The sequence below is a fragment of the Puma concolor genome, chromosome A2 (assembly GCF_028749965.1).
Source record: "Puma concolor isolate L17-30 chromosome A2, mPumCon1.1.hap2, whole genome shotgun sequence".
NCBI classification, from domain to species: domain Eukaryota; kingdom Metazoa; phylum Chordata; class Mammalia; order Carnivora; family Felidae; genus Puma; species Puma concolor.
Window position 1 is genome coordinate 65,839,029 of NC_141668.1, and position 14,315 is coordinate 65,853,343.

General features: G+C 31.1%; 1 protein-coding gene across 1 annotated transcript in view; it reads right to left on the bottom strand.

The window, feature by feature from the left end:
* Positions 1 to 14,315, bottom strand: part of PHF14 (PHD finger protein 14) — a 218,285-nt gene that overhangs the window by 67,016 nt on the left and 136,954 nt on the right. The window contains exon 19 of the mRNA XM_086682001.1: positions 1,216 to 1,333. Coding sequence (XP_086538127.1) covers positions 1,216 to 1,333 — 118 coding nt within the window. The remainder of the gene's footprint in view (positions 1 to 1,215; positions 1,334 to 14,315) is intronic.

The window sequence follows — 14,315 nt, forward strand, 5'->3', positions numbered from 1 at the left end:
TATTAAAGGTAAAACTGCAAAAAATTATACAGATATCCATTATGCCTTTAGGATTACTCATGATTTTGGTATGTTCTGAAAATAGTGGCTTTTTATCCTTTGGAGGATCTCAAATTAAAAGTGGATCATTTATTAATGAATTAGTAGACTCAATCCACATACCACTCTCTATGGCCATTATCAAGGTTCTTAAACATTTGAAATTAGAATCTAAAGGCAACAATTTGGCCAAAAAATATGTATGTACAGAAATATATATTTGATTCCACAATCAAAAAGGAATTTAGTATTAATTTTAATTGACTCTAGGAGAGACAAATGCATTTAAGTGGCATTTAAGAAAGATGGCTTGATGTCCATATTACAATACATAGCTAATTTCCACTGTCTACTTACGGAAGAACAATCTGATTAACCCGCAGCTGATCAAAATGTCTTATTTCAAATATATTCAATATTTTTGTCAAACGAGTCAAAGAATCGGAGTCTATTCACTCACTTTAAAGAAACAATAATCTTAAACTGCAGATTACCACAATTTAAGGTTATAATATTGATATTCAAAAGATATAATTTCAATTTTTGGAGATAAACTATTAAACAACCTTATTGTCCTTTCTAATTATGTAAAATCTAGTTTTGTCAAAGAACAGACTTTTCTTCCCCCCCCCATGATCATCTGTTTTGTTTCTTAAATTCCATCTGTAAGTGAAATCATATGGTATTTGTCTTTCTCTGACTTATTTCACTTAGTTTTCAAACAGCCGTTATTAAAAATTAATTCACAATATACTTAATGAGTTATCTACAAAATAAAATTGGATTTTATTGGTTATTCTGTTGATTCATATTTATACACATTAATATATATTTGTCAAAACAAATTTCTCATGACTCCTGCCATTCCCTAGGTGTGGTAAATAAGCGCAGGGTGACTTTCTTTGGTGACCAGAACACTATTTAATATATTACAGTAACATAGAAAATACACAAAATTTACAGCTAAAACATTTCAGAAGATATTTATATAACTTAGTAGAGCTGTTTATTCCATAATTTAAGGGCAATAAAATCACCATGGCTAGTCTTGAAGTACATTAGATTAAAATGTTGGTTATTCATAATTCTAATTCTCTTCAAAATCAGGAAGCTGATGTTATGATATGGCTATCAAAATGAAGTGAAACACTTTTTCTTATGGACTTTTCTCCTTACCTTAGAAGATGAAGAATCACACTCCTGACATATCCACCCATAGCCTGTTTGTTTAGGAGACTTTTTCAAAGGGGGATCCAAACAGCCAAAATGGTAGCACAGTCTGCATTCATCACACCTGTAGGGTAAAGAGATTTATGGTGTATCTAAATAATATTAAAAACTATCTTTTACAAAGACAAATGGCAAATTACCATACATTTCAACACTGTTAATTCTTCCCTTAGTTCACAAGATTATTAAATTAATGTCTATGACAAAGACAATCTAAAGCTGAAATCTATGTTTAAGGAGAAAACAAAATACAACACTAAAATTAACAAACAAAATAAATATCATTCAGAACACTTTGATAGCAGAAATGTTGAGAGCATATGAATGAATGTGTATAGCTAAATGTGTTCATAACACATTTTCAATTTTAAACATCAAGAATTAATTATTTATTAGTTAAAAAACATTTAATATAAGATGTATATAATTCTAGATTATGAATTTAATCTAATACATTGTGATTACTTAAAAAAATTTAAGCTGTAATCAATTCTATACAATGTACCTTATCACTCTTTCTCCAAGTGAAAGTAGATTGTAAATACACTTTCTAATGTTTATAGCATGTTAACACAATCTAGCAAATAAAAATCATTCTAAGAATTTGGTATTATTTTCTCAAATACAAAATATTCTCAAAATTACCTGTCACTCTCTCTCAGTGCATTTGGTTTTTCAGAGTACCTCCTAGTACATCCTTAAGCTTATCAACAAATATTTTGATACTGTCTTTGCCACCCTATAATGTGCAAAATCTAAGAAAACTATCATACCTATTCTTCGTTTCAGACAATCTCATCCTGCTGACAATGAAGAAAGATCTGCATTATTTCATTGCTTTGTACAATAAAATTTGCATCAGTTGGAATAACAAGACCAAAATTTAACAACAAACAACAAAGATGTATACATCCAATAGAAAGGATTTTGTCCTCATTTTATTTGTGTTCTTTTAAGTTAAAAAAAATACTTTTCTTCAGTCTGTCAGATTCTCTTTATTTACTGTCTCTCTTACTAATTTACAACTTAAAATGTTGAGAAATCCAAATACGAAACCACAAAGAAATTTTTATAAAGCATGTGTTACTCAATAAATTGAAAAATTACTATTCAATAACCTTTATTAGAAAAAAGGGGGGAAAGAACTATTGTTAGAAACAACACACCAAGAAAAACCACTGATTTTTAAAAACCATCAGAATAAAGGGGAGTATAAATCACATTTAGGTAAAAATTTCAAATCACGCTACAAAATCCAATGTCCCAAAGACCCATTTTGGAGATCAAGTTTCAGAAAGTTAGCAACTTAGTTAAGTTACTCAGGTATAAAAAACTTTAAAACATAATATGTTGTAAGTTTACCCATTTTTCCTGTAAACTTTCTCCTTATGAACCATATACATTTATGCAGTTTTCCAAAACCCTGATTTTAGACTCAAGACACGGACTCGGAAAGAATGATCTACCATGATAATTCTAATTACATGAAAAACGAAATCAAATAGGAATAACAGTACTTTATATACTATGCCAATATTATAAATAAACCAAAAACACATTTAAAGGCAGTCAAAGTATTCAAATACCTGTTGTTCTGGCATTAAGAAAAAATAACAGAGAATATATAGCGAACATCAAATGTAACATAAAGAAACTAAATGGCAAGCCCACACAATTTTATGTTCTTTCTTGTCAATATAACTTATTTACCTTTAAGTAGTTAAAATTTCAATTATATTATGTATAGTTACAGGAACCTTCAGAATATGAGCACTTCTGAATTTATGAGAAAGTTGAGACTTCTAGATAGCTGAGGCCATATTCCTTCAAACATGAAAACTAGTGTTTCTACCATTTTGATGGAACATTTAAAAAGAATCACATTCTTTACTTCAGCAAGAAGATAAATATAATTTACTTTATCTTTGTCCTATCAGGGTCATGAATACAAGTAACACATGCTGCTAAGTGTTTAACTGTGTTTGGAGTACTATCTGCTGTTCTATTTGAATTCTTGTATTCAACTTTCATAGGTTTTCAGGGTATTAATTTGCTTGAAAAGTGTCAGCTACTGCTTTCTGATATTGTAACTCTATTTGTCTAAGCATTTTCCTAACAATAATTTGTTGTGGATTTAGAAAACAGATCTTTAACCTTAGTAAGACTATGCAAATGGACAATAAAAAGACATGAAAATGAGAACTTCTGAGTTAAGTACACGGACTCAATTTCAGTTTACTACATAGTCTTTTTTGCTTCACTTTAGGTTTTGGTAAATGTTCCTTAGAGTTCAGACTGCCAATAATCTGGGCTCTTGATAGGTGGAGAGTTATGGTATTACTGTTTTCCTAGTTCATATCAAATTATAACCTAATTATTGCATATTTACTTTAAACTCTTATGTCATAACTTCAAATTATGATTTCTATTGTATAAGTCACATCAAACACCATGATGAATATAAAGGTATATCTCAATTCGTTGTTTTGTAAATAATTTGTTTATATCACCTGCATAGATGAAGGGGATTCTTATTGTTACCTATGTATTTCCAGCTAATAACTTTAAGAATAAGTTTGCTACACTGATACAGTTCCAATTTATAGCTAATTCCAATTAACTGTAAAATCAGGTTATCAGCTCAAGAATAAATGCACTGGGAGAACAAAGGTTGTATATGCTAGATTTGTTAGACAATAATGTTGAAGTATATGCCATTTGGAAATGAACTAATTCTACTGATTACTTCATTAGTAATACCTTTTAGAATGACTTACTCTCCCTGTGGAACTCTAATGTATTTGTGATGGGTCTCAGAGGAAAGGCAGAATTTACTTGTCAGAATTAGGGGGTGATATGGAAGTTCTTTCAAGTTATAGCTCATTCACCAGTAAATAAAAACTGTAATCCCAAGAATAGCAAAAAAGAGTAGTTAATACACTTAGGAACTGCTAAAATCCAGGAGAAAAAAACACAAAGAGAAATAAATCAATCCTGAAATCAATAGCTCTGTTAATAAATATGCAAATAAAAGTTCTTTCTACAAATGACTGAAATTATTTCCATGTGGAAAAAGTATGGTTGTTTTTACATTAGAATATTGAGGACATCCATAGATTTATGTGCTGGTAACAAAAATATCCTGAATGATACAAGTAAACTTGAACAGAATGTGTACTAATTAATCTATCAGAGACGAATGTAAGAGATACCACTAAGAATCCTAGAAACCAAAGAATAATGTAGATGGTAAAAATAGTGGATTACTTATTTCATGCACATACAAACACCACTATGAAAACTCTGGCATATTTTGTCAGCCAATAAATTCTAGCTATGTTACAAATTCAGATCTTTTTTAAAAACTGAAAATCAGAAACTCCTAAGGGTCTGCAACCATTCTTCTACCTAAAAGCTGAAATAAAGTTGAAGTAGTTTTTGATCAAATTGTTATTTATCGTTTCTACTTCTATTTCTTACATATACCTGGAAACATAATTGCAGCACATAATACATACGTATTTCATTTATCAGAAAGAATAGTGAATGCAATGTTTTAAAATCTTTTCCAAGAGCAGTCATTGACCCACAAAAGCATAGTGATATGACACAATATACTTTATTATGGAACACAAATGTCTATATAAAAAGACATTATAATATACCAATAGCACACATACTGTATAGAAAGGCAATATCTTAAAATATTAAAAGAGAATATTAAACTAACCTTTAAAGAAACACTATGAATTCCTTTTAATAAAATACAAACTGGATACTTAAAGAAGTATCCTTTAAACATCTAATATATATTATACACAATGACACTACAGGGCATTCTAAAATTACAATTTTGATGAGAAAAAAATGAATCCAATTTATAAGATGAAAGGAAACCTGATTGTTTAATTATATTATTTAATACAAATATTAAATATAACTTCCTAGGTATCAGATTCATAAAGGACACAGATGTGTAAATAATAAAGCAGCTAAATATATGTGGTCTTTTACATATTTAACAAAATGCAGTGACCAAATAAACAGTTCTGTATGAATTTAAAATACTTACTTAGCATATGGTTAATTATAGCACCCTAGACAAAGAAAAGGAAGAAAAGGACTTATGTTCATATGTCCTCTGATCCATACAACAAACAGTCATGTGTTTACCTAGTTACTGAGAATATGGATACAAGTAAAAAGAAACAACGGATTTATTTCTGCCTGTGCCAAGAGAAAGGCTAAAAGCCACTATTCCAAAGGATTTCTTTAACTATCTTAATTTCCAATTGATAATTTCACTAGGAGAATATGTTAAATAACTGCTTTTAAACTAACTAAAACAATTAAGTGTGCCTCCTATAATTTATAGCCAGAGGATAAGCTAAACTTCAGAAGAGAAATCTGTAACATGGGACTTGAAAAGGGATGTACATTTTTTGTGATCAAGTTGACCCATATTCACAGCTATTTTGTTATGTCAAGGAACGTTTTATTTAGATCCGTGTCTATCATATAGAGTAGAATACTGACCCTAAAAATATATACCATTACATCTGTTCACTTAAAAAGAAAACACACTAAATACTGAGAGAATTAATGGGTTGGGTTTCCTTACTTTTTCATCATTTCTGTGTAAAAATTCTATACAAGAAAGATCAAAAGAATTGATCTTTTAATACTAACATTACTTAAATCCCACTAGCAGCTTAACACACCCACATAAATCTATTAACAGATTGATAGATTCTTTCATTGAATAGTGGCCAATTATTTCAATTACCCATTTTAACAGATGGAGAAGAAGCAGGATTGTGGCCCATGAGTTAAATCACTTTTAAAATAATACAAGCTTGGACAAAATTCTGCATTCTTCCAATATCAGAATAACATTTTCCTATCGATAAAGGTATATTTTATTCCTTATGTATTTTACAACAAACTTAGTGCAAACCACCTACATGAGCATTTTCCAAACAAAATAATTAGAAAATGTATTTTATATCATTCTGCAAATAGAAGACTAATGTAGAGATCTTCAACATATTTTCACTAGTGCCACTATAGACTTCTATTTTTATCACAGGCAATAATGACTGAATGAGTGGTAAGAAAGACAAAAATATTCTTTACACATGAAAGTACATTAACTGGAAAAAATCTGGATAATTATTGAAATCCAAATTCACATTTAATGATAGCTTAAATAATGAGATCAATTCAGTTAGCTACATCTGCAGCAGCCAGGTTATAAGATTCAAAGTGAAACAAAAAATAAAAATGAAACATAAAGAATTCTTAGAAAAATACACAACTAAGGTCAAGTACCTCCTCACAGCATGAGAGAATGATTAGACATTTCCATACCTGAAACACGTCTGCTTTGTTCTTTAATAAACTGATCTCCATCTGCTCATGCCCTTGGAAATTTTTCAGCAGTACAACCTGCTGTGCTCAAGCCCCACATAACTTTGTACTTCCCTGTTCATAATTAACTAATTATGCTCTAATCAATAGTGTAGATCCTGATTTTACAATGTAAATCAGATAAATGAGATAATAGCTGGGGGTCAATCTCATTTTATTTACAAAGCCCAGCGTGAACATCCAATTTCATTATATCTTATGTACCTGAACAGCAGTGAATCTTATCAGCAGGACTGCAGAAGTCTTAGAGTGAGCACTGGGAGAAAGAGACCTACGTTTTTTAAAGTATTGGCAAACCATGTCCATCTCAGAAATATTTTTAATCACAATCCTTAACATTATGTATATTTACAAAGTGCTGACTCAGATAAGTAGGAAAAAATTGATCTCCATATGCCATGCAACCCTAAAGCTGAGTCTCTTAAACAAGTTTCACTTGTCAAAAACAATTTTAGAAAATAATTTTGTTTTTAATGTTACATTCCACTCTGCTATACAGAGTCCTTCTACATTCCTTGAATAAATTTTGGTGAAATATTCATAAAATATTCTTATGTTGTGAATCAAGTACAACAGTGGTAAGTTTTGTCAAAAAAGGAACATTGTTTAAAAAGAGTGGTCTCATTAAGTTAGGATATAAAAACAAGGAAATAAGATAATGGTAATAAATGATCATTATTTATTGGTCAGCAATCTATTTTTAATGCCGTAAATGTATAGTCAGAAAAATACCAAGAAATACATGAATAATGATGGCATAGAAGTGAGACATAAATCATTTCTAAACTTAAGATGGATAAAGGTTAAGGCTAAACTTTTTTTAACAAAGGAATCAGTGAATTATGGACAAAGGCTATGTTTTTTGATTCACTTCTGTAATCTAAAATACTGATTTCCCCATAATTAAAACTAAAAATTAAAAACATAAAAATTAAAAAAAATTGTTTTACTGAATTTATAAAAATAAAGACATTGTATGTATTGTAGATGAAACTCCCACAAACTCTTTTATCTAGAAACAGATATTTCTGAAAATTTAAGGGCCCTTTTACGTACATTAACTCCATCCTCTATCAATCAAGGGCAACCACAACACATTGATTCTTTTAAAAACCATTACATACAAATGGTTCTCAAAGTGGTGTCCCTGGCCAGCAGCATCACTCAGGAACTTGTTACAAATGCAAATTTTCAGGCCTCATCCCAGACCCCCTGACTCAGAAACTGTAGGGAGACAGGAGGAGGGAGTAAAGTTGAAGAAGAGGACAATAAGTAGGTGGAATAGCACAACAATCTGTGTTTTATCAAATCTTTCGTGGGATTCTAATATACTATAAAGTTTGAGAACCACCACTATATACTACTATGTCATTCTTCTTGTATTTCAGAGTCCTTTAATTTCCCTCCTGATATTTTAGTATTTTTTTCATTTCCCTATTACGTGACAAATAACCATAATTTACCTGGCATGCAAATTTTTCGTCTGTGAAATACACACCATTTAGTGCATATTTTCTTAAAGACACATTAATATCTTCTTTGCAGAGCAATTGGGCCAATCATGGAAAAGAGTTTTAAAACTGTGGAAAAATGAGAGCACTTAGGAGATTATTGGGAAAGTATGTTTTATTCTACTCCCTTTAAAAGTTCTCTTACTCTAAATACATGTTTGCAGGACCTTATGAATTAATGAGATTTGTATTTGTGATGTGTGACAAAGATTTTAGGGCTAGCACCAAATATGGAATAGCATATCCACCACTGGAGACTGCAAGATGGAGAATGATGATAATGTAGTATCATAATTAGAACCAAAGTGGAAAGGATTTTGATTAATAGTAACACCAAAACCACAAGGCTTAATGATTTCTCAAAAAACCCAAAATAAAATGACCACTAGTAATTTCTCAGCATATAACAAAGCAGGGCCAGGAAGATTAACATATTCTTTTAAGGAAATGGCAATCTGACATTTTCTTATAATCAGCTGCAGGTCAGCAATAGTAATAATTACCAACTTTTTCTTAAGCTTATGTAGAAATAAATAATGAGTCTTCCATTATTCCTAAAAAAAAAAAGCCAACTGGTTTTGCTACAGGCTATTAATATTTTTCCTCCAATATTAAAAGATCTTTTGATAAGTTAATCTCAGTTTATACATATTTTATATACATATTACTTTTATTAAACATCTTATCCATAATATGGTTCCTTACTATAACTATAGATAACTACCATACAGCAACTTTATACTTACACTTGCTTTTGATTATTTATAACACTGCCTACTCTATTCCTAAAGCTTAAACTATTTTTAATTGCCACTATACCTGAAAAGATGTCCAAAACCACAATTATAAATCAGAAAATTCCAAGAGACATATTGAGAATTACATGTATATGTACATTTCAATTTCAGCAAAGAGTCTCTTCTAAATCAGTTCAAAATGGAGTGATGGAATATTCAACGTATGTCTGTCGTTGATTTAAAACTGGATCATTAAAACTTGAAGATCAAATTTTAATTCTGTAAACCTCTGGAAAAATACAGATGTTGATGAAGATCTTTCAGCTGGCAAGCTGTATAGTCATTAAGCTTTGTATCTCCCTCCTTATTTCATAACCTCTTATTTAAGGTTGAGAAAAATAAAATTATACTGAACACAGAAAGTTTGTATTAAATCAATAGACTGAATAAATTTGGGTATTACTAAAAAATACCTAGAGATCAACACAGATATATTTTACTAATGAGGTTAAAATCTGAAGTTGTAATAGTTTCATGCTAATAATATTAGTGCTTTCACACTAGGATTAATGAGCCAAAACTAGAATGGCATAAGCTTTCACAAGTCTTTCACTTTTGCTGAATAATATAAATAGAAATAACCTTTAATATAAGAGTCTATAGTTGTTTCCCAATGTTAACACTTCATATATGAATATATGTATTAAGCTGGATTAAACAGGATAGCAGACTAGTGGAATGCATTGTCTTTCTTGTTACTGGTATTGTTCAACAACAACAGTGAGTAGTAGCACATTGCATTTAAGTCCCACAGGCTTCCATAGCTCTTCAGTAAGTCCAAACACCACATGTCATCATTTGCCAAAGAAGCAAGAAGGAAAGACATCACTTAATAGGACAATTCTGACAAGACATTATCTACTATTTTTCAACAATGCACATATCAAATATTTCTGATTAGTGCAAGGAAAAAAAAAAGTAGAAAAAGAAAAAAAATAGAAAAAAATCCACACAGGCAAATTAACTGCCTTGTCAGTCCAAGCAACAAACCAATCAATTACATTCTATCCAAACCTGACAAGCAAAGGCAACTTTTTGCAGTGATAAGCTTATGGGAAGGACAAGATAGCTGTTCTCCTTTACTTTATGTACTCTATTGAGAGTGTTATCCACATTTTTAAAATCACACTTATAAAAGAGGTTTCCAGGATTGCCTCCGAGGATGAGCTGTGGCAGAGTTGGGTCTCATGAAGGGTATCTACACAGTAAAGTGATAAGAAAAGAATATTAACATTTAAAGATCATAGCAGCTCTGTACTATGTCTTATGAAACATACTAACAATACCACAGTAGATTCAAATAACATATGATCTGGTCCAAAGAGACAGATACCCTAAATGCCATGATCTTGTATAGGTTCTTACTAGTTAAAATGAAATAATTTTATCATTTGAAACATTGAGTTGCCTCCTCTTGTATTATTATTGTTGTTATTATTATTATCAGTTTTAGTTGTCAAAATACATCTATCTTACTAAAACAAAAAAGAAAATATAAAAATGTTAGAGGGTTTATATTCACATAAGCAAACATGTATTTGATCAATAAATATTTTGAAAAATTGCAATCTGCTGTATTTTCTTCAACTATGGCAATTTAACATAGTTAAACTATGCTGAATGCTTGAGAAACTATGCTGAATGCATACTGTATGCAACTGTGTTGAAAACAAGCACACCTAACAACTACAGGCTGGTTCTACTCAACTATAGAGTCTCAGAGAGGAAATTTTCAAACGATTCTTATCCCCTGTGCCTACACTGCCTTCCTTTGTTAAAGACTATATTAGAAATGTTTGGTTACAATTGTAAAGAGTATATCCCTAACTAGCTCTTTTAGTGAAATGTGCAACAAAAATGGCAGAAAATACACCTCACTGTAAAGACCTGGTAGATTATGAATGTACTAATTTTAGCCAAAATTTCAAAACTTATTCATTTCCATTTATTTCTCAAAACTTTCTCTAGTGTTTCTTGTATTTACTTCACTATCAACTTGTATTCATTTGCTACCTTGGTGCCTTTATTTTCTGGAGAAATTTTAGGTGCTTAGTGATTAGAAGAACTTTTTTTTTTTACTGTGATAATCATAAAAATTTATTTATTTCTTTCAGATACCCATGTAGCTGAGATGAAACTGCCAAAGTAGTCACACATTATAGAGAAACTTCATTTTAATATATAACTACTAGAAAGATGTGTTTAATGCTTCTAAGTTCCATTGAGAAAAAGAAAGTGAAAAGTGGCACAATCACAGACACACACAGCACTACTGAGAAGAGCTACCATGCCAAGCTGAATAATTTCCAAAGAAAGCAAAAACAAAACTGTACAAGAAAAAAAAGAATGTGAAACACAGTTTTCAGAGAAATATACTTCTTGACATATGAGAAATAAACAGAGTTGAATTCCCTTGTTGAGTCACAGGGAAACAGAGAGGGAAGGCTGAATTCCCTTGTTGGATAGTCACATGTGTTAACTTTTCTCTGTGCTTCAGTCTCTAAGTGAAGAGCTTTAAGCAGATTCTGAATGTGATATTCTGAGAACTGCTTTGACTGCAAGCTAAGAACTATGAGATAAGCATAATGCAAGAGGAAGCAACCACATCATTTACCACAGAAGTATAATTAAATCTTAATTCCAAGTGTAAATGATGGAGACTAGCAGACAACCCAAAAGATAAGTTGTACTTAACTCTGATAGGAATTTGAACCTAAATACATTAGATATCATGGAAATCTGCTTTAAACCCCAATTAAATCTAAGCTGAAATTTAACTTAGAAAAAAACTAAGAGGCTATTGCTAATATTTCTCTATCCTAAAATTTCACTTAATATTCCAAATCTCCCTTACAGAGTAAGCAGTGTGACTTGTTTTGGCTACTATCTTCCAAGGACAAAAGCCTGACTATGTGGTCTTTTACATCAGAGATCAAGTTGTGGCTTTGTATTTATTCCACATGTATCTAGTAAACTTACCTATAAATTAAGGTAGGAAAAAGAAAAAGAATTAAGCATTTTTAAAGGGCTTCCCTGATGCATGCATCAACAGTCAGTACCTTGAAGAGTTGGAACTGCCTGCCAGGAAGCATCTACTTCTGACCCAACAAAGTCAACTATGCTAAAGTAGTGTCGTCTGGAGAGAAGTATACCTCATGACTAGAGCATAAGCTACAGAGTCAAGACTACCCTAATTATACCACTTTCTAGTTGTGTCATCATAGACAAGTAATGCTTAGTCCTCACTCAAAATAAGGATAAAATCTGCATCTATTCTTGGGATTGCTCTGAGGAATACATGAGATAAAATATGGAAAGCACTAACTAGCACATTGGTCCATAAAAAGCACTCTGTAAATCTCAGCAACTAATATGAAGAGCAGATTTATCAAGCAGTATAACAGTATTTACTGGAAGGGAAAAAAACTGTATTTTAATACATAATTTATATAATTGCAGTAAGTAACTGGAATAATTTCTATTTCATTATGCTTAGTGCTCTGTACCTCAGTTTCCTAATTTCCAAAGTGGAAATGTGAATACCTCATTGGACTACTGTAAAAACTGAATGAGATGATACATTTAGAGAGCAAAGAATAGAGACTGGGACATAGTAAGCATCTAACATGAACATTAAATCCTAGCCATACAGAATTTAAAATAACATTTTTCTAGGTTCAGCTACAAATGTTAAAAATATTAGAGTCACGGGGCGCCTGTGTATTTCAGTCGGTTAAGTATCCAACTCTTGATTTCAGCTCAGGTCATGATATTATGGTTTGGGACTTCAAGCCTCGCATCAGGCCTGGGATTTCTCTCTCTCTACCCCCCCTCTCTGCCCCTCCCCCAGGCGCGCTCTCTCTCTCTCTCGCTCACAAATAAAAAAATCTTTAAAACATTTTTAAAAATGAGATTCCTATACATTATTACATTGATATAAAAATCTACCAACTCCAAAATTTATACCCAGTGTTATTTTCAAATTCATTATATTATGTTTATTTCATATGTCCAAAACTATACAAAATCAATACAAATCAAAACCTTGTTACAGAAGGAACAGATGAAAACAGGATGTTTGATTAATAAAAAAAAAAAATGAGAAAATATAGATGTTTCTAATACTAGAACTTGGATTATGCTTGTTTTGTATGACTCCAAGGACTGAAATTATTAAGGAGAGACAAGTCAGTTCACTTGAAGAGAGAAACTACAAATGGTCAGACCTGCCTCAAGAGAAAATGGGTTACTAGGGGTGCCTGGATGGCTCAGTCGATTAAGCACCCAAGCTGACAGCTCAGAGTCTGGAACCTGCTTCAGATTCTGTGTCTTCCTCTCTCTCTGCACTCCCTTACTTGCACTCTGTCTCTCTCTCTCAAAAATAAACATTAAAAAATTAAAAAAAAAAAAAAAAAAAGAGGAAATGGGTTACTTACACAATTCTATCTGGGGCAGAAGGTCTCTCCCTGTCACTTAGTACTGAGTGATACTAGGCAGATGATTTAAGTGGTGGATGGATGGCGGGATTACAAACTTTGAGACCCTTTTCAGGACTGTACAGTATTTGTTTTGGAATCTCTTCAAGTTACGTAAGTTACAAAATTTGAGAAAAAATAAAGTTGATGCTTTACATATAAGAAAATGACTTCAGAGGTAACTTAAGTCGAGTCATGCATCTAGCTAATAGCACAGCTGTGGCTAGAGTCCCAGTCTTCCCAAATAATTGAATACGTAACAGATAATCTCTTCTGGATTACTTAAAATATTAACACATTGCCATGGAAAATAAGTAAAACATTTCAAAAACAAATTTTACTGAAAAACAGATGAGTGAATGAGAAATATTTCATTGCTATATATACTTGAAATTATGATGTTTGCTACTCTAAAATTGCTTACTCCAGAAATACCACACTTCACTATGTAATTAATATATATCATGTTCAGGCTTTTGTTTTCTTTAAATACAATTACTCATCTACAATGTACTTAATTTTAAAAGAAAAATAAAATTAAAAAATTCAAACACTGATAACATATAACATAAAAATATTTATGAACATACAAAATTATTTAAGGGTTTAGTGTTTTAATTAATATAGATTTAAAAGTCAAAGAATGTCATATTAAATACTGAATGTGCAAGGCATGTTAGCCATTCCACACATCTAACAACATCACCAAATGAGTATACATTTTCTTTTTAATGTAAATTTTATCAGAATACGCCTTAACAAGAAAAATTCAGTGGCAGCTGGATTACCTTCATTATCCAAATAGGAGTACTGTGAAAACTAAACATCTCTTC